Consider the following 26,846-nt stretch of genomic DNA (forward strand, 5'->3'; position numbering starts at 1 on the left):
GCCTGGAGACCCTGTTAGGTCCTCGATGCACACAAAAGTCCCCCTCCCCACATGGTGCACCCACAGCGCTCCAAGGGCAGAAGCATGGCCCAGAACGGCCGCAGAGTCCGCACTGCGAGGCTGAGTTCCGAGAAGCCACTGTGACCCAGTCGTCGCCCCAGGATGGCAGGCACAGAGCCTGAACTGGGCTCAGGCAGGTGGCGGTGCGCGTCCACTGCACCCTCACCTCACCTTCCAAGTAGTAAGCGCGTCACTGGGCGCCCCTACCCCAGGGAGCGGTCAGGGGAGGCCCAGGCCCCCTCAGGGTCCCTCGGCCACAGGGATGGAAGCTGGTGGTACCCACTGGACAAGGCTGTTCGTTCCCTCTGGCCAACAAGGAAATTTCTGACTTGACTCTGTGCTTAATCTCAGGGCCCCCACGCCCTGACCTGGAGGATAGGGTGTCTGGTGCGGTCCAGACGCCGGCCCCACCCGGAATACCGGCCCAGGCAGTGGGAAGGAGGCCTCCCTCCCCCCGCGCCCAGATTTATGGCCCCAGCCGGCCCCCAGCGCCGGAGACTGTCTCCTTCCCTAAGAGCCAAACAGTCGAGTGGAAGACCCGACCCGGCTTGGGGAAGAGGCCAGGGCTGGAGGCGGAGCCGAGCGCCGCAGGGATCCGCCGGACCGGCCGGACGGCCAGACGCTCCGGGGTGTCGGCTCTGTGTGCAGTGCGTCCTGGCCCCTGCGGCTTTCCGGGCTCTGGCGAGGCGTCCTTAGGCTTCCTGGCGGGTCGAGACTGATTTCGGCGGGGCTGGTCGAACCTCGGCTCGGCACCGAGTCGTGACTGGGCCAGTCCCGGCAAGGGGATGGCGAGCCTGGCTTTCCCGGGCGGGGCCTCTCCGGGTTTTAGCAGCACCCGGGCTAGGAGCTCCCTGGTCGTCGGATCTGGAACCTGAAAACAGGCGCTTAAAAGACTGCGACACAGCTTCCCAAGCGGGCAGCGGAGGCCGGCGAATTCCCGGGGCTGCCTTCATGGAGAGGCTGGTGGAGCGCGGGGATTTCGGTCCCGTTGCCCAAGGCGGCTTGGGGCAAGTGGTGGAGGTGGCTCGGGCCTAGGAAACGATGGTTTCTTTTCGGGGGGTGGGGTGGGGTGGGGAAAAGGGTTGGGGGAGAATGCCGTCCCTGCGGCCAGCCACACCAGCATTCTGGGGAGTGCAGGGTTTGACCCTGAATTGGGCAGGATTGCCCCAAAGCGCGGAACGCTCAGCCCGCGCCGCGACAAAGGCGCGGCCAGGGAGCGCTGAGTCCAAGGTTGGCCTGTCCTTTGGTTTTAAAACAAAGCGAAAGAATATTGTCAGTCGGGCTGCGTCCACCGAACTGGAGACCCGGGAACGTACAAAAGGCCTCGGCTCTGGCGGCCCCGGGGATGACCGCGGACAACAGCGCGGGCCTGGGCGGGTTCTCCGGAGACTGAGGTTTGGGGTTGCGAGGAGGTTCCCCGCTTCAGCCGATTTTCCGCCCAGCCAGTACAAAACACACACACACTGCGTCAACACACTCTTTTTTGGCCACGGATCCCGCCGAGTAAACACAAGTATGCGGGGGGAGGGGTGGAAGATGGCTGCTGGACCCGGGAGGGCTGCGGAGCCCGCGCGCTGTGGCCCGCTCCGCGCGGGGCGCCCAGGCCCGGGTTTACGTTGAGTTGTGGCCACCAGAGCGGGCAGCGTGTTTCCCCAGACCGCGAGGGCCGGCCGGGGGCGCCCCGGAGGCCCCCTACGAATGGCGGGGGGTCTTAAAAGCAGCCTCGACTGCGCCCACCTCTCCATTTGGGATCCGTCCCCCGCCCTTAAGATGGCTCCCGGCCGCCTGTTTACCCGGCGAGTGCGGGCGGCGGCGCGCCGGCGGAGAGGGGCGAAGATCCGGGCGCACGCAGGTCGGCCAGCACCCCGACCCGCGTTGTAGCTCGGAGACCCGGCACTGCCCGGCACGGTCTGTCCGGCTAGCCAGGAGAAGCCGCCGCCGCCACCTCTGGGTTCCCAGGCCCTACACCAGGGGCTCTGCGGGCCGCGGCTATACGCGGGGAGGGCGGCACAAGGGGGCTGCAGCCCACAGCGGTCCGGGGTATGGGGAGGGGAGGGGGCCTACGCTTGCCCCCCAAACCTTGGCCCTAATGAAATGCAGGCTTGGTTCGACACGCCGACGAGGCGCACACTTGGAAAATGCAGACGCCATTGGCAAATCCAGGGCAAAGAGGCACAATTTTTATTAGCAACTAAATGATTTATGGCACACATACCGCGCCGGCACAATTACGGCGTCTTGGAGCATCCAGGGGTGAAAACATTAAACATTTATAAAAATAGGCTTTTGTTTTTTTCCACCCCCGCAAGCCCTTTGTATTCCCCACCCCAACTCTCTCGACATTTTTTTTTTTTTTCTTGAGCTATATTAAAACAAAGAAAAACATTCCAGATCCCGGGTGGGGGTGTTGGGATGGGGGATCAGTGTTTGGGGTCTGAATACTGAGCGATGGGGGCTCGGGAGTGGGAGGGTTTACTAGGAACCCACAAAGGCCTCTGGATAAGACTGGAGACACTCGGCGCCCACCCGGGCTGCGCCCCCACGCAGGGCCCCTTCCCCGGCTTTGGCTTCCAGCAGCCTCGCGCGGCTCAGCTGCATTCACTTTACTTCTGCAGTCACCCCCCCTCCCCCAAGGCACACAACACAATACCTCCTTTCTCTAACCCCCCTCTCCTCTCGGTCTGTGCTCCCGGGCGTCCCGGGGCTGCACCGGGAGCCTCCGGCCGCCACTGAGACCTGCTTGCCCTGCTCCGCCACTCCTTCCCCTCGGCTCCGGCTATTTTCGAGGCTTTCTTTCCTTCTCTCCCCTCCTCCCCCCGCGCACGCAGAGCTCCAGCTTCCAAAAGAGGGCAGCCTAGAAACCAGCGCAGGAGGCTCCAGGAAGGGCAACTTGAAACTGCCCTCAGGAGGCTGAACTTTTTTTCCCAAAAATTTATACTGGAATTAAATTAAGACACCCCCAGTTGGCTCTCCAAGCCTACCCCCTTCTTTTTCTAAAAGTGGAGTAAAGAAAATAGAACGAATGGGCGCTAACTAGCTCATTATCCCCCTCCTCCAGAAAAGTTGGCTTAAAAATGGATTGGGGGAAAAAAAATAGAACGAACGATGCAAAAACGCTGAGTCCGCAGCGAGGGGCGAAAGAGCGGGCTCCTCTTGTTTTAATTAAAATCTAATCACCACGGTCGGTCTCTGAGGCAGGATCGGAAAGGATTTCTGCCCCTCCAAGCTTCCTTTCAAGGGTAGGTAATGCCTAGCTGGGCACGGGTTCCTGCGGGGCTGCGGAGGGTGCGGGCGCCCAGGACGGCCCCTACGACCATGTCCGCACTCCTCGCGCCCGCAGCCAAGTAGGTTGCCGCGGGCAGCTCCCGGCTACTCAACCCAGAAAGGATTTTGCTGAAAGCGCAAAATAAAAGTACAAAGTCTGGGGGATTGGGGCTCCCCTCCCCCTCCGGCCGCTGCGGCCAGCCAAGCACTTTTTGGGCTTGGCTGCTGCTTCCTCTGAGCTCAACAGATTTTTTTTTTTTTTTCCCGGTCTCGCCCTCCCTGGAGGGGGCGCGGCGGATGGAAGGCGAGAGAGGCCCCCAGCCAAGAGGTTTTTAATATTACACTTTAATAGGTTTCAGAAGGCCCCGTGGAGAAATGCTAATAGGCTGAAATGTCAGAATCGAGAGGGAGTCAGTTCGCGCTCAGCCGATCTAATCCTTTTTTCTGCTCTGATTTTTTTTTTTTTTTTTTGGTCGGGGGGAGAGAGAAAGGGAGGGGAGCGCCCACGCAAAGAGAGCCTTTGGGGAGGGGCGCGAGGCAAAGCGCCGCAGCCCCGGCCGGGGCGAGCGGGGGGCGCGCCCTGGCCCGCGTTTCTATAGGAACCCCTTTTAGAAGATTAGAAACTCACCCGCTGCCCGCCGCCGCGGCCTCTCCAAAATATTAATCAGTAACCATCTGACACCGCGTTTCAGGGAGGAACCCGCAGACCAGGGCTAGGAAAACGGCCTTCTCGCCTGCCCATCCCACCCAACCGCGCTGTTCGGGGAGAGGGAATGAATCGCTGCTTTGTTTTAAAGCGAGGTGGGGGGAGGAGGGAAAAAGCCGCCCTTGTCCGTTTTGGCGTCTTCCACCGCGCGTTCTAGAAAGCGCGCCTCGCGGGAGGTGGGGAGTCGGGGGGCCCCGGGCGCGGGGCGAAGCCCGCCGGGCCCTCGGCCCTTGCCGGCTTGCTTGGCTTGTCACCTCCTCCCGCGAGCAGGAAGCTGACAGGCGGCCCATTAAACCGCGCCTTGCAAAGCCCAGGATTGCGGCGACAACCATCTTCCTCTCTTCGGATCACTCAGCCCAGACGCTGGGGGAGGTGGGAGGAAAAGGGAGGAGGAGGAAGGGGGGGTCCGAGCTGGTGGAGGGGGAGGGCTGCCTAGAAACGGCCGGGAAAAATTCTCACCACCAGTTTTGATCATTCAGCCCCGCTGAGGGGAGCCTGGAAACTGCTGGAGCCCCTTGGTCCGTAATTGGTTTTATAGGAATGGCCGAGGGCCAGGGTGTTTACATGCGCGTGATGGGCGGCGCGCGCGGCCAATGGGTGGCGGCCGGGGGCCGGCCCGCGGGGAGGCGGGCACCCGGGAACAATGCGTGTTTCTTCGCCGGAGAGTGTTCCCCTCCCCCAGTCACCCCTCCCCCCCCCGCTCGTTTTTTTTTTTTTTTTTTTAGATCCAGCGAGAGGAACTTGAAAGGGGGGTTGTGTAATGTACCTTTTCCAATCCCGGGCTGTATATGGAGATTTGGGATTCTTTAAACCGGCGCTACCTGGATTTTATTAAAAAGCGGGGAGCTCGGCGGGAGGAAAGCTGGCTTTTCCGGGGGCTGCGGGAGCCCGGCCGCGGGAGGGCGGAGGAGTTGGCGCGCCGAGCGCTCGGCCCGGGGAGCGGTTTTCTACCAAAAAAAGGAAAGGCGGGCAAAAAGTGTGAGGCGGCTGCGGGTGGCGAAGGGGAGCTGCGGCCGCGGGATGGCGGGCAGCACGGGCGCCTAGCTGCGCCGGGAGCCGGGGCCGCCACCGGAGTCACCGTCGCCGGAGCCCGGATCTGGAAGCCCCGCCGCGCCAGGTACGCCGCCGGGCCGTCCGCCTGCCCCCTGGCCGGGCACGATGGTCTCCAAACTTATCCAGATGGCCCCCACCCCACCTCTCCCTCGGGGTGCGCCGGGGATTCCCGCAGCTCCCCAGCTCTGGAGAACAGAATCGGGGGGACCAGGGCCGGCATGGTGGGGCGCCCTGGGAGGGGTGGGGGCGAGCCCCTGAACCCTGGGCCACCCGCCTGAGCCCCCAGCCTTGCTCTAGCCCGCCCAGCCCGGCCGAGGGGCGTCGGTTCCCTTCTCGGTTCCCGGCAGGCGGCGGGGGAGCCAGGGACGCCTAGACGTTTTCGATTATAGGCTGTTTTTAATTAAAAGCCGGAATTCAGCCATTTTAACTGCATTTAAGAGGGGGAGAAAAGTAGGGAGAACGCAGCAGAGCCCGCAGATGGCCGAACCAGCTTCTCTACCAGAGCAAGGGTGTTGCGGGGGGTTTCACCCCGATTTCCCCAAAGTGGGGCGCTGGGGTATGCCCCGAAACGCTGGCTTTTAAAGGAAAGCTACACAAAGAACATTTAAAAAAAAATCACGGAAAGCTCATCGCCTCCTTAAGACATGTATCTTCGGATGTGGCGATCTTAGATTTTTTCCAAAGTAAACGCGGATCTGGTAACCAGAGCCTGATGGGAGGCAGCGAGGGAGGGAGCGGGTGTTTGTAACCAAGACCGGGTTAAAATAAGCACCCTTAGCAAACTTGGGGAGGGAGTCTGGAGGACCCCGGGGGGGGGGTTGTGGCTGAAAGGGTCTGCAGATCTGGGGCCTGGGAGGCAGCTGGTCGCAGGGCGCAGGGCGGGCAGCCGTGAGCCCGGTGGCTTTGGCGAGATCGGCCGCTGTAGGAGCGTCCCGGCCTCTTGGAATCAGGAATCCGAGCTGCCGAGGGCAGACGGAGGGCGAGGGCAGGGTTGCCTCCCAGACCCCCCTTCCGCCCCCACGGGAATCGGCAAATCTTTTAAACAAACAGTTTTATACTGGAACTACGCGGGGATTTGCCCAACGCTGGGGGAGGCGCCCCTCGGTCGGCCGGCGCCGCCAAGGTTTTCTTTGTAGGTTATTTTTGGGGTCGGGGGCAAGCTAGGGTAGGAGCGAGACCCCTGAGTGCCTCCCTTCCTCTCTGACGCCCCCCAAATCCCCCGCGCTAGGCCACGTCCTCGGGCCGCAAGATTCCCAGGCCAGGGCATTGGAAAATGAAACCAAAGCTTGTTTTGAAGGATTCTTTCCAGTCCTCAGCCGAGAATGCCACGTCTCGGGTCCTCGGACTTAGACTGTACGACTCATAGTGGCCCGAGTGGGGTGGCGAGAGGGGGCGATGAATCTCTTTAAAAATAAGAAACCCACTTAGTACCTTCTGTCGTGAAAAAAACTAATCCCGCGGCTCGGGGCGAGCTCAGGGAAGCCAAACTCAGATAAGGAAGACAAGGACCCCCAAAGGTTAAATATTAAACTTTTCGGATCAGATAGTGACATAGTGTTTAGGGAGCGATTTCGCACCGCTCACGGGAAGGTTTCACGATTTGAAACCCTGGAGCATGTGACGCCCAGGAATCCAACACACTTCGGAGGTTTGTACTGACGCGCTCCGGGCGCGGCCGAGGGGCCTTCCTCAGTTTCTGGAGCACCCGTGAGCAGCCAAAGTAGAGTCCGGGCTGGCCACTTTTTGAGCCGGGTGTGCAGGAGCCTGAAGCCGCCGAAGGGAGGAGCATGGAATTGAACTTTTTATGGAAAAGGGGTTCCTCCCGGTTTTATTTCTGGCCTCTTCGGCAGCCCCTGGTCCCGAACGGCAAGACGACTTTCTGAACTTTGTTTCTTTTTTCCCCCCTCCTTTTTCTTTTCTCCTCCCTTCTGTTTCTTCCGCGGCCCGTCTCCTCTCCCCGCCAAGACGCCTTGTGCGCCGCCTCGCGCCGCTCCGCCTGGCCGCCCGGAGGGGCCCCACCGCCGGCCGGCCGTGCGCCTCGGGCCGCGGGCCCGCAGCCGAGCGCAAGCCCCGCTGGCCGCCGCCGCCGCCATGCACGCCGCGGAGCCCCCGCCGCCAGAGGACTCTGGGACTACGCCGACGCCGAACTTTTAGGTCCCACTGAGCGAGGCCCGCGGGCCGGGTGGGGGGCTGGCCGCGGCACTCCCGCGGAGGATGGATGGCCGAGATTTCGGGCCCCCGCGGTCCGTGCACGGCCCCCCGCCGCCGCTGCTGTCCGGCCTGGCCATGGACAGCCACCGCGTGGGCGCGGCCACGGCCGGACGCCTGCCCGCTTCAGGCTTGCCCGGTCCGCTGCCGCCCGGAAAGTACATGGCCGGCCTCAACCTGCACCCGCACCCGGGTAAGTGCCCAGCGCAGTGCCCGCCCCCTCTTGTACCCTCGGGATCCTGCGGGGGAGGCCGGCCCCGGGGAAACTACCAGGTCTGTTCCCCCATCCCCGAGCTCGCACTGGGGATTCGGCCCCTCCTTCTCCCCCGACCCGGACACACTGGGTGACCGCGGGGTACGGTCAGGCACAGGGGGTCTCTCCGCCGGGGGCAGAGGCCAGTCTGGAGGCCCTGACGGACAGGGGCGCTCGACTCTGTAGCCTTCCCCGGCGCGTCCGGCTCTCCCGAGGCGCTCCAGTCGGCCGAAATCGGAGCCACCAGGGGCGATTCCAAATCCGGGGCTCCTGCAGTTGGAGCCTGGGCTGGAGTTTTCAAAATCTGGGCGAGAAAAGAACAAACCGCGCTCCACAGCCTTTGGAGACGTCTGCACCAGAGCTGCAATGCTTTTCTTGGCAAATGTCCTTTCAGGCGCCCAGCGTCAGGAGTCGGTCCTTAGCTTCTAGTCTCTCGTGTGGGGTCTCCAGCTAGTCGAGGCCCTTGGTGTATGTGTGTGTGTGGGGGTGGTGGGCAAGAGAACAGAGACCCCCAACACTGGGAACTCGGCCTTCAGTGGTCGGCCGGCTGCCCTTGAGAAGACCCCGCGTCCCCGGGGAACAGTGGCAGGACCCGTACCCCGGGAGGAGGGTAGCACCACGGGCCATGGGGACCCCTTATTCTCTGGCAGCAAGGCTGGCGGGCCCCGCCGCAGGGATGCAGATATTGGGCGGCCGCCATCCCGAAGCTCGGGGACGGAAGCGGCGCGGGAGCCGATCGACCCGGCACGAACCGCGGCGGGAACACCCTGGGTCTGACATGGAAGCGCGGCAGAGAAGGCCCGCTGGATCCTGCCGTTTCCCCAGCGGGGCTGCCCAGGCTCGGTGGGGACCTAACGGGAAAGGGGGAAGCCTGCCTGGGCCGCAGCGGTCTGGTGGGGGCACTCCCAGAGGCCGGGACCCCAGACCTGCCTTTGGCCGCTGCAGGAAATCCAGAACCCGCTCTCCCGCTGCCTCCAGCTTCAGTGCCTGGCTTCAAAACAAAACAAAACAAAACCCACCTCTCCCACCACCAAGTGTAATCTAGGACTCTTGTGAGTTCTTCGGGACCCCCTGACGCTCCCTTGGCCTTGGGGTCTTGGAAGGGACACCTCCGGCCGCAGCCGCCGCCGTGGCCTTGCCCCACCGACCCTGCCCCCTCCGCTGCGCTCGCCTTTTTTTTTTTTTTTTTTTGCCTCTTTCTTTGATTTTTCTCTTGAAACTTTTCAGGAACCTGAGTTCCAGGGCTCGGCGGGACAAAGGGCCTTTGTGAGGCACCGGGCGGGGGAGGGGCGCGCGCGCAAAGATCCCTGCCTGCGGGGGGCGTGTGTCTGTTGAGGGGGGGTGGGCAAGGAACCGGGTCGTGGCCTTGGGGCGCGCGTGTCCCCCAAGAGCTGCCACAGTGAGGGCCAGGGTTTTCTCCCAAGTGGTGCACTGCGGGCCAGGGAGGGGTGCCGGAGACCCTAGCCAGAGGAAGGGCCGGGGCTACCCCCCTTTGCGCGCGCCCCCAGAAGCCGCGGTCATTTTTGTGTCTGCGCTCCGGGGGTTGCTTGGCCCGGCCTGGGGAGGTGGCAAGGCTGCTGGAATCAGACCTCGGGGTCTTTCTGACGGGCGGGGCCTTCCCTCGCCTTCCAAGAGGCTTGGGAAAGGGCGCCGCAAGCCTCTGGTCTCCAGTCTGGGCCTGGCTTGGCAGCCGCCAAGTCTTCTAACCAGAAGCCGGGGAAAACAGCTGCTGCTCCAGGGGGCCCCTGAGTGCGCACACCAGGCTGGCGCGCTGAGCCCAGCAGCAGCAGCAGCCAGACCCATTAGGTAGATGAGGAGACTGAGGCACGGGGCGAAGAGGCTTGGTGAAGGGGCAGGCAGGACGGGGAAGTGCAACGGGAGGTGGCCGCAGAGGCCTGTGCCGGCGCCTTGTACGTTAGGAGCGGCCTGAGTTCTGCGTGCTCGGCGGCTGAGGTCATGGAGGAAACAACCCGGCGCGGGAAGCGCCACCCCGGCAGGCGCGGGGGCCGCCCCTCAGGCCGGTGCGGCCGAGGAGGGAAGGCTGGCTGCACTGGCTCTCGTTCCCTGCACCTTCTCAGTACGGTGTCCGTACTGAGACCTAGGGACCCCAGAAACCTAGGGACCCCAGGCCAATGCCCAGAGCGAGCCCAGGGCTAATCCCATTAGCCAGCAGTGGGGAGCGGCTCCCCATTCACTGTTTGGGGTGGGGCCGGATTACAAATTCCTTCACCGGGAACGTCCCCGCCCTTCTTGCGGGGTGCAGGTGCTAAATTTTCTCTTTCAACGGGCGCATCACCTTCTTGGCCGTCAGCTCTCCAAGTCTCGCCAGCGTTATCTGCCTCATCTTTGTTTATTTTTGTACTGGGAAGCCTGGAGAGGCTGAGCTATTTGCCCGGGGTCACACAGCCAGAGAGGCCCAATTACCTCTGGACTCCAGTGTGGGTGGGAACTCCTGGGTAGATCCAGCTTTCCAAGGCAAGAGGGAGCTGGCCGAATGGGGAGAGCTCAGAGCTGGAAGGGCCCCCTGGCTGAGGAGGTGGTGGTGGCTGGGACCCCATTCAGGCAGGTAGTGACAGGGAGTTGTGGCTAGTGAGGGTCTTCAGGGAGGTGATGAGGTCTGGGGGGAGAGGGATGACTCCTTGTTCTGCTCAAGAGGAGGTGAAATCAGGAATAGATGGGGCCTGGGATGAAGAGTCCCAGTTCTCTTCCCCATATCCTTGAGTATTGTGAGGTGTGTGAGCCCTGAAATGTTCGCAGCAGTTGGTGAAATGGACAAGTAAGTGACAAGCACCTGGTCGCCAGCCCCTCTGCTCTGGGTTTGGGAGGCCTGGATTCAGTCCTCCTCACCATTGCAATTAAAGAGCTGTTAGCAGGATTTTGTGTTTGGATGTTTATTCTCCCTGCCCCCACACCCGGGCCTGGCCCCTGGAGGCTGTGTGAATGTGAAGGTAGGAACCCAGGGTCAGGTCCTGCACTTCGGACTGACCGGTGGACAATAGCTGGCCGTGGGCCTTCTCCAGGGTCTGATCAGCTCTATCTCTGGAATCCAGCCTGTCGGCCTACTGGGATTGATTTAAAAAGCTTAATCAGTGGGACTGGCTGGTGGAGTGATGCGATCCCCAAGATAAGGGAGATTTGCTGGGTGCATCCTCTGGGCAGAGGCCCAAGGGAGGCCTGAGGGAGGTTCTAGAATCTGGAAGGGCCTCTGCAGCTCTCCCCTCCTACTCTCTGAGCCTCCTGGTTCTTTAGCTCTCAACCCCACGCTTTCTTCTTTGTGCACTTGTTCATTTGTTCTGCAGAGGGATTTCCAAGGGCCTTCTGCGTGCCAGGCACAGCTCTGGCCCTGGGGCTCCGTGGTGACCAAACACAGAAGTCTTTGGTGTCATTGGATCTCCCGTCTTAGTGTGCGGGGGCCAGGCGGTAAACATAAGTCCGCCAAGGAAGTCATTTTAATGAGAGATAGAGGCTGTGAAGGAAGGGAAATGCCAAGGGTCTCTTTTTGGCCAGAGTGGTGACTGGCTGGAGCCCTGAGAATAGCCGGAGCTTGGCGGGGGGATGGGGGGGGTGGGGGGGGGTAGGGGTGGGAGGAGGGGAAGGGGAGGGGATGGGACCCTGCAGGTCCCTGAAGGCCAGTAATGAGATCTTGGAATTTCAAACTGAGGAGTGAGAAGGCAGTGGAGGGTTTTAAATGGAGGGAGTGACTCAAATTGAGGGACATTTTATGGAACCAGTCTGGACTCTTAAACAAAACACGTTGTGGACGGCAAGATGAAGGCTGAGGACTGTTCCTGGTTAGAGGAGGCGAAAAAAAACTGACAGCAGGAGGCCCTGTGTGGCCCTCGATTGGATCTTGGATCAGGGAAGAAATTGCTCTAAAGGACATCACTGGGGCAGTTGACGAAATTGGAGTATGAACTGTAGATTAGCTGATAGCACCCAGTCAGGATCACGTTTCATGAAGTCGTACTGTGATTATGTAAGAGAGCGGCCTTGCTCTTCAGAGGGGAGACTTTCAGGGGCAGGGGGTGTGAGGTCTGCAGCTTAGGCTCAGGAATGGCTCAGGAAGAGGAAAAAAAAACCATCTAAAATGTTTAGATGTGGGAGATGATAAGTCAGATGACTTCAGATAACACGTCGACGTCGGGTGAGAAAGCGATTCACAGTTGCTGAACTTCAGGGAGGTCATAGGGCAGTTGGACTGTTTGTTCGCTGTACTACTTCAGATTTTCCTTTGAAATTGTTTCCAGGGAGGCGTTTAACAAAGTTAGTCTGGATTGCTGGAGGCTGGTAGAAGGGAGAGAAGCTGGGGACTTGTCAGTGATGAGGAGGCTATCAGGATAATGATGGACACCCGGGAGGGGGGCTGGAGGGGAGGGCTGGGGTGTGGTTCCTTGGGAAGGCGGGGCCTCGGAGATAGATGTGGAGGGGCTGATAAGGAGGACAACAGATGGGGTTTTTGGTCGGTGCTGCTTTTGCAGGAATTGGGAGCGGATTTGAGGAGATGGCGGTGATGGAGCATTCTTGATTTGAACGTGGCCAGCTCGGGGCGCGCTTGGCTCCTGGTGTGGACCAGTCTGCATTCTGATCTTGCTGACCCGCCACCAGGTCCCTTAAGCCCTCTCTTTGGTCACTTGGGGACTTGTCATGAACCTCCCCTGTCCTTCGCTTCCCAGCCCAACTTTGGAGGGCACAGGCCATAGGCCTGCCCAGGGGCTTCGGGGCAGGGGGGCCCTGGCCAGCGGTCAGCCTTGGCTCCCCCAGGGCTAGGGTCCTTGCTGCACCAGCTGCTCGAAGAGGCCTGGCATTTGACTTTGGAGGAAGTCAAGGCCATTTAGTGGGGATCATAAAAGCTCACTGCCTCTGCAGGCTTCGAATGCATTTACCATCTGCATCCCAGGTAACGAAGAGATGGACCCTTAGCTCAGAGTGGAAAACCTGCTTCGCACACTGTCATGAATAATTGTGTTATGGGCTGGGTCTCCATACACCAGCTGGGGCTCTGTCCGCAATCTCCAGATAACTGCTGAAGGCTGGAGGGCCTAGGGACTGCTGGGTGATGACTCTAAGCCTCAGTTTTCTTATCTATGAAATGGGTTCATTTAGTGGCCCTGAAGTGTCTAGCACACAAATAGCCCTCTGCAGAATTGGCAGTAGAAGTGATTGCTGCAATTAAGATATGTCATTCACCGTGAATCCCTGGCTCTAGTCTGGTCCTCTCTGAGGGCCTCTAGGATGTTGTTGGCCCCTCTGGATGGTCCATAGGCTCCTTAGACTCCAGGGTCCCATCTGGAACCCATCATTTTTATTATTCTCATCTTTGGGTGTAGTGAACATTCTGTAAAACGCTTCAGTCTCGAAAGGTCAGTACTTGTTCTTTCACAAATCCTACAAATGGGTGACGTCACCACCAGCCAGCTCAAGGTTCCTATATTCAGAGTGTTCCCTCTGTGCTCTTCCGGTCACTCCCCACCCCAACCCCCAGGCTCATTTCTGTACCTTAGTTTTACCTGTGTTTGAACTTGCTATAAATGAAATCTGACCTTTTGATCTCTGTCTCTTTTCACTCACACTGGGTGTGTAAGAGTCGCCCATATCTGCGGCGTGAGGCAGTCATTGATTTCTGGTTATTACCTAGTATCCCACTACGTGAATACAGGGAAGTTCACTCACTCCTCTGTCGATGGACATTTATTTTCTTTGCACCATTTGCTATGAATAGTGCTGGTATTGTATGAGCATGGTCTTTTAGCCCATATAGGTGCACATTTCTTTGGAGATATATATATATATAGTATCTAGACCTGGAATTGGTGAGTCACAGAGTGTGTAGCGTCAGCTTTTGTATTGGTGAGCTTTCCAATGGTTGCACCGTTGTACAGTCCATTCCCTGTCTTCCCAGCCCGTGAGATTGTCAGTTGCTTTAAATTCTATTCATTCTGGTGAGTCAGTAGTAGTATCTAATTGTGCATGTATCTTAAATTGTTTTTTTTTTCTTGTATTTGTATTGAGGAATACTTTGCATCGTATAAAATTCACCCAGGAGAAGCATATACTTCTGCATTACGCTTGGTATAAACTGTAGAGTAAAGGTTAGGTGTCCTTTTAAAAGTCAGATGGGGGAATTTCCGTGGTGGTCCTGCGGTTAAGACTTTGTGCTCCCAATGCAGGGGGCCGGGGTTTGATCCCTGTTCAGGGAACTAAGATCCTGTGTTGCGCAACTAGGAATTGGCATGACGTAACTAGAAAGGTCCCTCATGCCTCAGAGAAGAGCGAACATCCTGAGTCCTGCAGCTAAGACCTGGTGCAGCCAAATAAATAAATATTGGAAAAAAAAAGTCATATAGTGTTGTTAGGATTATAAAGAGAACCAGCAATCTCTTGCCTCCTGTCTCTCCATTCCTGGTGCCCCCTTTTAATTCTCTTGGCTATTTCTTTTGGCCTTTTCATCCATATTTCTGTGTAATAACCTGCTTCTACACCTGGTTATTTTTTAGAGTTTGAGATTCTTTACTGACTCCTATGGAAGATGAGGATTTTGCATAGACTGTCTTAAGTTTCTTTTCGGACTCCCATTTATTAATATTGGCATGAGACCAAAGTCGAGTGTCTTTGCCTCTCCTGCCTTGGTTTTCTCATCTGTGAAATGAGGATAATAATTAGTATCTGTATCATGAATCGTTAATACCTGTAAAGCATTAGAACAGTATCTGGGAAATAATAAGCACTTAGTAAATGTCTATTGTTTTATTGCCTCGTTCTCTCCCCACCTCCATTTCTGCTTCCTTTCTCCTCTCAATATTTGTGAAATACAGTTTTGTTTAAACCAGTGTTATTATTCGGAGAAGGCAATGGCACCCCACTCCAGCACTCTTGCTTGAAAAATCTCATGGATGGAGGAGCCTGGTGGGCTGCAGTCCATGGGGTCACTAGGAGTCGGACCCGACTGAGCGACTTCACTTTCACTTTTCACTTTCATGCGCTGGAGAAGGAAATGGCAACCCACTCCAGTGTTCTTGCCTGGAGAATCCCAGGGACGGGGGAGCCTGGTGTGCTGCCGTCTCTGGGGTTGCATAGAGTTGGACACGACTGAAGTGACTTAGCAGCAGCAGCAGCAGTGTTATTATTACGGCTTTGGGTTTGTAAATATTGTTGGTATTTGAGTCAAGTGGTATAATAAAATTCATTTCTTTATTTCCTTGAGTTATTAATTGCACACCCCCCCCCCCCAAACCCCTCATTTGCAGGGATTTCTTAGAATCTCTGTCTTCTCATTTCTTGGTGTACTTTTCATTTGGTTAAATCTGTTGGATGAACTGCCTCTTTCTTTTCTTGGGGATTTCCTTTCTGCACTTTTTCTTTCTGCTCTAGTCTGGTTTGCCTGGGGCTTAGGTCTGTTCAAACTCATTGTCCCTTTGTGCCGTGTTGCATCTCCTGTTTCCTGATTTTCATTCCTCCCTTTCTTCTGCTTTATTTCCTTGTTTGGCTGGAGCATATCTTGCAGTAGCATTCTATGAAAGGGTACACGAATGCACATTTTATTGAGGCCTCATGTACCTGAAAATGCCTTTACTCTACCCTCACACTTGACTGGCAGTTTGGAAATCATTTGAAGGAATTACAATGCCACCTCCTAAATTCCAGTGCAGCTTTTTGAGGGTGTGATATTATTTTGATTCTCGTTCTTTGTATGTGAACTTTTAGTCTTCCCTTTTACAAGTACTTAAAATCACATAATAGTCAAGCACATGGACTCCAAGCTTCCCTGGTGGTCCATTGGTTAACACTCTGAGCTCCCAATGCAGGGGGTCTGGGTTTGATCCCTGGTCAGGGGATTAGATCCTGCATGGCACAATGAAGATAGACGATTCTGGTGACTTAAGTCCCGGAAGAGCCACATAAACAAAATATTTTAGAAAGCGTACATCTTAAAAAAAAAAAAGGAAGCAATGCTAACAAGCTGATGGATTGGGATCCATGTGTGGGACTTGTTGACCTTTGTGGAACTTTCGTCTTTCTCCGTCTCCCAGGCAGGAGCCCTAACTGGCTGCAGGGAATTTAACACTGGCCGTCGCTCTTCCAAGAACTGAGTGTATATTTCAAGGATAAAGGGTGGTACTCTAGTTGCGTTTGCGTTTTGGTCCCCACACCAGCCCTGAGAATCTAGCCAAGCCCCTCAAGGGCTCCCTAGTGATCAACACGTCCCCTTTTTTAAACCGTGTTACTGTTATTTTTGTGACCTTCCAGCATTCGGGAGGGGATTTTTTTTTTTTTGGAGGTGGGAGCGCTGTGCTGTGCAGCTTGAGGGATCTCGGTTCCCCAACCTGATACTGAATCCCTGCCTCCTGCTGGAGAAGCGCGGAAGTCCTAACTACTGGATGGCCAGGGAAGAGCCTGGGACAGAATTTGTCCTGCTCGGTCTCTGTGGGAGCCAGCCCCCTGTCCTGGGTGCCCAAGAGACCTGGTCCCTCTCTGTCTTCGCCTTCCCCGCTGGGACAGACGCCCCCACGGTTCCTAGAACGCCCTCCCTCTATTCCTACCCTTACTTCCTCTCCGTTTGAGGTGGGGGGGGGTGGTGGTGGGAAGAGAAATCAATGGGGAAATCCTCTGTAATTGCTTTCGAATTGGGAACGTCTGGAGCCCTGGGGCGAGGCTGGGGTGGATTCATTTGCATATCATTGGCCAGGCTGAGACCTTGACCACTCCGGCCTGCCTGGGGATTCCCTTTATTTAGATTTGAGCCTCTACTTTGGGCGTCTGGTGGGAGCTAGGCAAAGGCCTAGCCTCCAGGGGTCGGGGGCTGGTTCTGGGCTGGGGGGAGGCTGGGGTTACACCCAGATTGCCCTTCTCTTGCTGGGGACGGGCTGGGAGGTCTTGGGTGACTAAAAGGTGCCTGTCGGGATCTGACCGTCTGGGGGTCGTGGTGGGCTCCAGCTGGAGGGGAGGGAGGCTGGATCCAGGGAGCTGGATGAATAAAGCCCCTCCTGCCTCCCTCAGGCCAGCCCTCAGGCCCAGCCGGACCCCTCCCCACCTAGAGGGGGCGGGGCAGGTTGATCTCGTGGCTTCTGAGCCTCTGCTTAGGTTAGAAGAGAAACACGATTCTCAGCCGGTTACCGTAGGGATGGGAGCCTGGGGACGTCGACCGTGGCCACAGGTCCTGTGGGTCAGTCACAGGGGCAAGAATGTGCGAGGTAAGCACCCCACTACTCGCTCTGACCCTCGCCTTGCTGGTCTGTCTGGGGTCACCTTCCTCCAGGAAAGGGGAATGACACCAGATAGAGGAGCCAGGCACGGCCTGTCACAGATTCCCTCCTTTCCTGCCGGCCCGTCCTGCTTCACTTTTAATTCCATGTCTTAAAGGGGAGAGCTTTGCACGATTATTGTTAACCGCACAGCACAACCTGCGGGATCTGTGTCCCGATCTGGGATTGAACCCAGGCCGGCAGTGACCGCCTGGAGCCACTAGTCCACAGGGGGACTCCCCGTTTTACTTTGGAGGAAAGTTTGGTTCAGAGAGGTTGTGTCCCCTCCCCAGGGTCACACAGCCAGGAAGTGTGGGATCTGGGGGCCAGACCTGAGCTCTCTGGCCAGAGAGCCAGGGGCTTAGCAGAGGTAGCGGGTATGAAAAAATTTTTTCTTTCACTTCCCCTTTTCCTTTTGGGGGTCATTTTTATTTATTTATTTTGGATTTTGCAAGTTCTGTCCATGTCAGAGTTCCATGGAAATTACTCAGAGGGTAACACTTTGCACACTTGTGTTCAGATCCGCCCTCTGCCCTCCATTTTTTAAAGGATATTTTTAAATTGGGGCTTAAGGGACACAGAAATAAGCAGAGATCATAAACGTACAGTTCAGTTAGTTTTTTCACCGACGGAACCAGATTAAGGAAGAAACCCAGGCGTCCTGCCCCGTCACCCTGTCCCAAGGTGACCCTTACTGTGCCTGAAACCTCCAGCTCTCCGAGTTGTGCCTCGGTGCCCTTCACATTTGTGGAAGCATATAGTGTGTTCTCGTCTGTGTGAGGTCGTGAGCTTTATCCTGCCCTGGTCGCTGTAGTGCCTTCTCTCACTGAACGGGTACCCTCCTATGACATCGTCACAGTTTATCCAGCTCATCGTTGGAATTTGGGTTATTTCCCAGTTTTGGTGATTACTAGTGGGGAAGATCTCTGAATTCCAACTTGCAATCTTTTCTCCACATACCTGCAAGGGCGTTACTGCGTCAGAAAGGTGTCTAGAGTCTGCCAAACTGTTTGAGAATGGTTGTACTAATAATTTATGTCCCCTCAGGTTGTGTATTTTTAATGTTGTCTGTCCGTTTTAACTTTTCTGACATATTAACTCTTCTGGTGGGTATGTAGAAGTTTTCGTTTACACGTCCTCCATGGTTTAAGAGGCTGAGTACCTTGAGGAGTTATTGCTAACTTGGACGTCCTTATTTGCCATCCTCTTGTTGAATCTTGCCAGTTTTTACATTGAGTTGTCTGTCTTTTGCTTATTGATTTGCAGGTGCTCTTTATATATACAAGCCCTTCCTTGGGGGTACAGGTCTTTTTTTTTTTTAATGTGGACAATTATTAAACCCTTTATGGAATTTGTTATAATAATTGCTTCTGTTTTATGTCCTGGTTTTTTGGCCAAGAGGTATGAGGGATCTTAGTTCCCCAACCAGGGATCGAACCTGTACCCTCTGCATTGGAGGTGAAGTCTTAACCACTGGACCACAGGGGAAATCCCAGGGCACAGGTCTTTTTCCACGAGGTGGTTCACGTTTTCATTCATCCAGTAGTGTGACGTGACGAATAGATGTTCCTAATTTTCATGTACTTCAGTGTTATTGGTCTTATCTTCATGGTCTCTGCTTTCTATGGGGTCTTTAAGAAAGCCTTGGTTGCCCTTGATCCACGAAGGAGTTTCCCAGTGTTTTCTTCTGAAGCTTGTGCCCTTCCTGTGTAGGTCTGCAGTGCTCCTGGAGTGGGTTTTTATGTATGGTGTGAAGGAGGGTGTCGGGATTCAAGGCTTTTCCTGATGGGTGGCCAAGGGGCTCAGCAGTGTTTATTGAAAAGACTGCCTTTCTCCACCTCGTGGGCCTGTTTCCTGTCGCCCTGGTCCTGTTTCTCCCTACCCACACGCCCACGCCGCAACGGCTGCATTGTTGGCATCTGATAACCTGCTTCTCCTTGGGGTCGCAGAGTTGGACACGACTGAGCGAATGAGCAAGAAGCCCTCCCCCGTTGTCTTCATCTGGAAGGCAGCGTGGCCTTGGCTCTTGACTGTGTGTCTCTGTGTCACTTTCTCTTTTAACTAGTAAAACGCATGTAACGTACGCGTCGCATTCTAACCATTTTTACGTGGACAGTTCGGTGGCATTAAGTGCTTTCACACCGTTGAATGACCGTCACCCCATCCATCTCTAGGGCATTCTCATCCCTTAAACCCTAACTCCCAGGCCGTCTCCCCCAGCGCCTGGCACCCACCCTTCGACTTCCTGTCTCCGTGAGTTTGACTCCTCCAGGGACCTCCTAGACGTGCAATGATTGTAACAATATTTGCCCTTCTGTGTCTGACTTATTTCGCTTAGCATCCTGTCTTCAGGGTTCATCCACCTTGCGTCAGGTGTCAGAATTTCCTTTGTTTTTAAGGCTGAATAAAGATAGAGCACATTTTTAACATTAAAAATTTTTTTAATCTGATAGACCTTTGAGTTGCTTCCACCTTTTGGCTGTTATGAATAATGTTCCTATAAACGTGGGTATGCAGGAATCTGTACAAGTCTTCACCCCGCCTTTAATTCCTGTGTCACTTTGGAGACAGGTGTCCAGTTTCCGTCCTTCCCCACCCGGCACACCCCCCTTCCCCGCTGAGATGTGGGTCAGGATTGCTTTAGATCTCTGGGTCAGTTTGGCTGCAGTGGGCATTCTCAGGAGGGACCCCCGAAATGGGTCCGGGCTTTTGGTGATTTGTTGATTTATTTCCGAAAGCTGAGGATGTTGGCTCCCTCCTTACTCCCCCTGGGCTGCTCCCTTCCACCCTCCCCCTCCCCACAACTGAACCAGAAATATGCTGATTTGGTACATAAATATGACGTCATCCTGTCTCGATAGCGATGCTTTTACCTGAATTCTGATGTTATTTATTGTTCTTCATCTGTGAGTTGCTCGGGGTTCTTACTGAATGATAAGGCTCTTTATAAGACAGAGCATTAACCCTTTCTCCCGCCTAGATATTCCAGAAGGCTCTTGGAGTGAATGGGAGTCTGAAGGTTGTTTTATCCAGAGGGTCCTCGAACTATTTTCCGCGCTGTCATAGAAACGGCTAAGTCACATGTCCATGCTCTGGGCTAGAATGGACTCTTTTTTTGGTGATAACCCTGATCGGATTGTGCTCATGAGATGTTCTGATAGCCTTTGGTGACATCTTTAAGGGATGTAGTTTCCTTTTTGAGGCCAAAACCTTTTAAGATAGGAAGGGGGAAGAAAAACATGTTTGTTCTTTGTTTGGTTGGGGAGGGTTCTTGATGAGCAAAAAGATGAAAACAGGGTCTTGAGTCTGGGTGGTGTGGCTGAGTGGAAAAGTGTAGATTTCCAGGTCAGAGCCTATTTCTTCCTCTATAAAAGGGATAAGAATCCTCCCCACCCCCCAGAGTTGATGGTAGGGTTGGGGGGTGGCTCAGAGAGAGAATGAAATGAAGGGTGGAAACTGTCTTCTGGCTGTAAAGTGGGACCCGAGAAAGTCTCTGCGTCCTTCATTCAGTCCTTGCTTATCATGACCTTGCCCATCCCTCCCACCCATAAATATTAATTGAGCACCTACTGTGTACAGTGGGGGGGGGGGCCGGAGGAGGTTCCAGGATGGAGTAAACCTTCACTGTAATGCATGAGTCTGCAAACTGCAGCCAAATCCAGCCCATCTCCTGGTTTTTGTAAATAAAGTTTTATTGGGACAAAGCCCAGTCCTTTTTAAGTGTTGTCAGGCAGGCAGAATAGGCCTGCAATGCCTGAAGTTTTAGTTATCTGGCCCTTTCAAGAAGAAGCCTGCTTTTCCACTCCTGTTCAGTGGGTGGAAAGGGACAATAAACAAGGGACTACAGTAAAGAAGGAACTAGCTTGGATGTGGTCTGATAAGTGGTGATAAGCATGGTGGAAAAAATAATTCAGGAAAGGGCGTGGAGGGGGCGGGGTGGGTTGCAGTTCAAGACAGCCCTGGTTAGGGAAGGCCGCCGCATCACCTAGACTGTAAGAGAAGGGATGACTGTATGTACAGATGGGAGTAAACAGATAACTCTATCTGGAAGGAGGAATGGATTCCAGGCTGCTGTGCAAAGGCCCTGGGGCCGTGGGGCTTTGCTGGTCCATGTCTAGGCTATGATAAAGTCCTCTGAGCCCAGCTCTGTTTCCCAGACCTTTGTACCCACCATGATCTCATTGAGTCCCCTCCCTGCCCCCACCAGCCAGGACTTCAGGTGCCTGAATAGTCACTTATATAGTCAGCTTATAGTCACTTACATAGTCAGATGCTGATATAGTCAGCTTCTGGAAGGATCCCCAGGGACTCCATGCATCTCAGGGGCACGGTCCCACTGTCCGGCTCAGGTGGCCTCACCGGCGTCCTCTCTGGGGACTGCTGGCAGGTGAGTACCGTGCAGCCCCTTAACGGGTGCATCCTGACCACATCCAAGCTAGTTCCTTCTTTGCTGTAGTCCCTTGTTTATTGTCCCTCTCCACCCACTGAACAGGAGTGGAAAAGCAGGCTTCTTGAAAGGGCCAGATAACTAAAACTTCAGGCATTGCAGGCCTATTAGGGCTGGGGTCTTGTTCCCCAGCCCTGAGCATCCAGGAGCCGCCCTGCCTGAGCTGTGACAGGAGGAAGCAAGCATCTTTTCAGGATTCGAGTTCTGTCTCCTGGTGACCTGGGCCAGTCTTGACTTGCAAAGCCCTGAAGCCCGCCCTGTGTTCAGGGTGTCGATAAGCCGGGCTCGCGATGGCGGAGAACAGGCTGGCCCGCACCCCCTACTCGTGGCTTTCTGCTGTGTTCCCATGGGGCATGGCCTGGGGTGGGAAGGGCTGGGATGGTGGTGGGTCCCAGCGAGGGGCGGGCCTGTTAGCTCAGGGCTGGAGGGCACACAGATGGGGTTGGGGGCACTGAGGCTGGGTGGAGTGCCCAGCTCCCTGCTGCTAACATTCCACAGGGACCCCAGACCCCTTCCCCAGGCAGCGGCAGGAGCGCTTTGCCCCATAGCCAGGCCTTGGTGTCTCCTTTCTCGCCCCCGGGATGTCCTCCTCTCTCACTGGGGACAAGAGAAGACCTCTGAGGGCCAGGTCCTGCGCGTGTGTGGGGGGCTTCCTCCCTCAGGGTGCAGCTGGGTGGGACTCCTGAGCTGAGGCCTTGGTGTGCGGAGTGCTTGCAGCATCACCCGCGGGACTTGATTGCCCAGGCTTGGTGATGCTGGATCATCTCTCTGAGCCTCAGTTTCTTAGTCTGTAAAATGGGTGTAATGAGATTCCTATACTTTCAGGTCTGTGGGAGGGTGTGCCAGGATGGAAAGGTGCCCGTCTGGGGAACCCTGAGCCTTGAGGCACCCTGGGCAGTGGGGTCGGGGAGACCCAGGGAGGGATTCAGAGGCAGAGAGAAGGAGCTTGTGTGTGTGTGTGTGTGTGTGTGTGTGTTTCAAAATTGAGGTGAAATTCACACAGTATGCCGTTCACGACTTGAGAGTGTGTGGTTCAGTGGTAGCTGTGTGTGTGTGTGTTCAGTCCTTCAGTCATGTTCGACTCTGCGACCCTGTGGACGGCAGCCTGCCAGGCTCCCCTGTCCATGGGATTCTCCAGGCAAGAATACTGGTGTGGGCTGCTATTTCCTCCTCCAGGGGATCTTCCCGGCCCAGGGACTGAACAGCACGTCTCTTGCATCTCCTGCGTTGGCAGGCGGGCTCTTTACCACTGCGCCACCGGGGAAGCCTTCGTGGCAGTTAGTGCATTCGTAAGGGGCAATCACCAGTTCTCTTGAGTTTCAGAATTAAAATTTTATTTTAAGGAATGACAGATGGAATTTGGGTAGAGGTGGTGGTTCTGCTCAGAACCTGAGCTTTTTGTTTTAATGTTTATTTGGCTGCTCTGGGTCTTAGTTGCGGCATGTGGGGCCTAGTTATCTGACTAGGGATGCAGCCTGGGCCTCCCCGCCTTGGGAACACTGAGTCTTCACCATTGGACCATCAGGGAAGTCCCCAGACCCTGACCTTGAGCAGTTGCTGGCCTTCTCTGAACCCCAGGTTGTTGCTCTTCAGCTGCTAAGTCTGATTCTTTGTGACCCCATGGGCTGCAGCACACCAGGCTTCCCTGTCTATCACCAATTCCCAGAGCTTGCTCAGACTCATGCCCATCGAGTCAGTGATACCATCCAACCATCTCATCCTCTGTCGTCTCCTTCTCCTCCCGCCTTCAGTCTTTCCCAGCATCAGGGTCTTTTCCAGTGAGTCAGAGCTTCGCATCAGGTGGCCAAAGCATTGGAGCTTCAGCTTCAGTATCAGTCCTTCCAATGAGTATTCAGGACTGATTCTTTAGGTAGGATTGGCGGGTTGGATCTCCTTGCAGTCCAAGGGACTCTCAAGGGTCTTCTCCAACACCACAGTTGAAAAGCGCCACAGGTTGTGTAACTATAAATAATGAGGCACTTCATGAAAGTATTTTGCAAATATGAACTCATTTAGTCTGCATCACCCCTTGGAGGGGGCGAGATTCCTGTCACCCTGCTCTTCAGTCTGGGGGGGTTAAGGAAGAGTCCCAAAGCCCTGGGCGTGGGGGCCAGGGTTCGTCTTTGACTGTCTCCTGGGGGCCCCGCTATCATGCCCTGTTCTGGTGGGGGCCTGGCCTGCTCCGGTTTCCGGCAAGGAGGAAGCCTTCCACCCAGGCTGTGGCTAAATTAAGTCTAAATTAATTAAAATTTAATAAAATTGAAGATGAAGTTCTTCAGTCTCATCAGCCACGTGTTTCGAGGGCTCGGTGGCTCCTGAGTGTCCAGCAAAGATCCAAAACAGGCGCAGGTCCTGCGGGTCACCGGCCGGCGGGTGTCACTGGTTGGCCAGGCCCTGGTCTGTCTAGGGTGGCGGGCCGGCCAGCGGGAAGGCTCTACCATGGGGGTCCTGGGGGCCACCCGTGGCCGCCCTGTAGGAGGGGGTGTGGGCTGCAGGGCCCCGGTTCAGCCCTGGCTCTGCCCCTGGCCCAGGGCTCTGTGCCTCGTGGAAGGCCTGGGAGGAGACTCTGAGCATCTTCGTGAAGCCTGGGGTCCGCTGGAATTGGGCTGGGTTTCCCTTTCTGATTGTGAATGATGATTCTTCATGATGGGCGCCCTGTGTGTTCCATGGGCCTGGAGTTAAGATGCTTGCATGGGTGGGCAGGTGGCACAGAGGCCGGGGACCAGGCAGGGGGACCAGGCCCCCCTCAACCTCACTCTGTGATGAGAGGGGTGGAGACTGCCCCCAGCTCCCCACTGCAGACTGTGCTGGAGGATTTCTCGTTGAGTCGGTGGGCTCTTGTTTGACTCTCACTGCCCCGCCTCCGGAGCCCTGGGGGGCCCCCCACCCTTTTCGGGGAACCCAGGAGGCTATGGCTGTATCCCCGGGGGTGGATGTGCGGAGTGGAAGACGCGTGCCTAGACTCTCAGGAGAGCTGAAGGTAGCGCTGGGGGTGTGTGTGCAGAGCTCAGAGGCAGTCTGGAGACACTCGTGGGGTTGGGGTGGGGGTCAGCTGCCCGACTCCCACCCCAGGGGGACCAGGCGGGAGGCCTGGGCTGGCACGTGTATCCTCGGGGGTCTGGGCTGTGTGTGCCGCCCCTCCCAACCCTGACATGGGTCCGTCTGCTTTGGCCCTGAGCAGATTACATACAACGCGGCCCCTTTAGGCCAAGAGTTGATGCCTGCTCTGTGCCAGGCCTTGGGCGCCCCTGGAGAGCCCACAGCCCCGCTCGCAGGGAGGGCATCCTCCCCTGGGCTCATGGCATCTCCATTGCCAGGTTGTCCTGGGCAGAGGGCTTCTCTGAGGCCCCGGGGAGGCCCCCTGAGGTGGGAATGAGCGGAGGGTCCAGGTGGAAAAGGAGGCGGTGGCTGGGATTATCTCCTGTGGGCTCTGAGATCTGATCCTCTGCTTCAGGGGTGTCACGGGAGAAGCGGGTGGGGACACTGCAGTTGTGCAAATAAACGCCAGCGTCCTGGGGCTGGCGAGCCCGTCTCACAGAGTTGCATGCTGCTCCGGGGGAGTGGGGGACACAGGCTCGCCTGCATCTCCAGGCCAGGGGCCCCCAGGGGAGGCAGTTTGGGGCGCCGTTGAACACTGTGGCAGGTGAGAGCCGTTGGTGGCATCCGGGCCCCAACGCCCTGCCGGGCCTGGAGTGCCGCTGGGCGGGTTTCACAAGCCGGGGCAGGGGCAGGCCCGGGGCAGGAAGAGCCGGGGGCTGATGTAAGCCCTTGCGCAAACCCCTTCCGGAGCCGGCCGCCCGCCTGCCTACCAAGGAGGAAGCCGGGGCCTGGGCGCCCCGAGGCCCCGCTGCCCAGGCTGGGGCCACACGGGCCGCCGGACCGGCCACCATGGCCCTGGGGCCTGAGGGCTTGGCGCTGGAGTCCGGTGAGGGGGCCGGCGGGGCTGGCACTGGGGGGCACCGACGGGGCGGTGGTGACGCCACGTGTGGCCAGAAGGTGTCCTCCCATAGCTCTGGGAGACAGGGAGAAGGCCCTGCCCCTTGCATCCTGGGGGGACGCAGTGGCCGTTCAGAGTGCCCTGTGCCCCACGGGAGGTGCTGAGGGGGGTCTGCAGGCCCTCGGGGTGGGTTGAGGGCTCAGGTCGGGTGGGGTCTGCAGGCCCCCGAGGGCTGGGCTGGGACCCCCTGGCTACCCCGAGTCTTACGTTGTCTGCGTCCCCACGGTCGCTTCGCTCTGGGCCGATGTAAACAGCGGAGTTGGAGAGGTTACCCGGGGGGCACACGGGGAGTGCTCCTCTCGGACGGCCAGAGCTGGCGCTTGGTGCCCTCCGTGGCAGTGCTGAAGTTTATTATCGTTAAGTGCACCCTTCTGGCTTCACTACACTTATCAAGGGAGGTCTTATTCTCTCCATTTTGTTGAGAAGCAAAGGCCAGGGAAGGGAAGCCCCCTGCCCAGGTCTTGTAGGTGTCCCCCTGGGCTGTGAGCAGGGCCCCTGCCAGGGTCTCCCCCTAAGGGTGGGTGTGGGGCAGGAAGGAGGAGGCCTCCCTGTGGCCGACAGGGGCGTGGCCGGGGTGGGTGTGGTTTCCACCGGGGCAGGCGGGCTGTCTTGCCTGCCTCCCCTGGAGAGACCCCAGTGGAGGGACCCCTGGGGCTCCCTTGCCTGCTGCTCTCATTCCTTCCCCGGCTCACTGGCTCATTCCTGTGGTTCTGGGTTGCCTTCAGAGTCCCTGCTCACAGGTCGTGGGGGTCAGGCACGTCCCATCTCTGAGCCTCAGCATCCTCATCTGTTAAATGGGCACACTGTTCCTTCCGCACAGGGTTGGCTGAGAGTTGATCCCGGCGCCTGTCCAGGGTTGCTGTGGGGTCCTCGGAGGTCCTTCTCTAACTGAACCAGGGGTTCCCCCGGGTCCAGGCACTCAGAACCTGAGTCCCCTGCCACCTCCTCATTCTGTGTCCTCTGGAGGTCCCTGCTCCCACTCCCCCTCCCCAGCCTCAGCTTTCAGCTGCAGATGGGGAGAACCACATTCCCTCCAGTATAGGGAAAATAATGCCCGTCTGCCAAGAGTGCTGGGTGCTGTGGAGGCACCTGGGGTCTCTTTCTGCAGCCTGGAGTCTTGCTGCATTGACCCAGGCTGGTCCTAAAGTCCAAGGCACTGGGGTGGGGCAGGGCAGAGGCAGGGAATTGGGGCGGTGGGCTGGGCGGCGGGGGCCTGCTGGCTGCCTGACGGCCCCCTTCTCTCTGCAGGCGAGGCCTTCTTGGGCAGCTTTGTGGCTGGCGGGATGGGGCCAGCGGCCTCATCCCATGGGAGCCCGGTGCCCCTGCCCTCTGACCTCTCCTTCCGCTCCCCCACCCCCAGCAACCTGCCCATGGTGCAGCTGTGGGCTGCGCACGCCCACGAAGGTAAGGAGCGAGCCGGGCGGGCGGGCCCGGGCCGCTGTCCCCAGCACTTCTCAGCCTGCCCTCTCCCCTTCGCCCCACGGTCACCCCTCCATGCTGCGTGTGGCCTGCGGGGCCCAGCCCTGAGCTTCCGGCCTCCGCTCTGTGCTTCAAGCGCTCGGCGACTTGAAGGCTTCACACATGCTGTTCCCTTGCAGCCCCTCACCCCAGCTCACGGG

At 57.0% G+C, this 26,846-nt stretch overlaps 1 protein-coding gene across 3 annotated transcripts in view; it reads left to right on the forward strand.

Moving 5' to 3' along the window:
• The window catches only part of TNRC18 (trinucleotide repeat containing 18), a 78,768-nt gene continuing 59,109 nt past the window's right edge, over positions 7,188-26,846 (forward strand). For 2 of the 3 annotated variants that reach the window (XM_018040296.1, XM_018040297.1), the window contains exons 1-2: positions 7,188-7,484; positions 26,476-26,631. In XM_018040296.1, the coding sequence (XP_017895785.1) occupies positions 7,298-7,484; positions 26,476-26,631 (343 nt within the window). In that variant the 5' untranslated portion in view covers positions 7,188-7,297. The remainder of the gene's footprint in view (positions 7,485-26,475; positions 26,632-26,846) is intronic. The other variant, XM_018040299.1, reaches the window with a different exon arrangement.

The sequence above is a fragment of the Capra hircus genome, chromosome 25 (genome assembly GCF_001704415.2).
Source record: "Capra hircus breed San Clemente chromosome 25, ASM170441v1, whole genome shotgun sequence".
Taxonomy (NCBI): Eukaryota; Metazoa; Chordata; class Mammalia; order Artiodactyla; family Bovidae; genus Capra; species Capra hircus.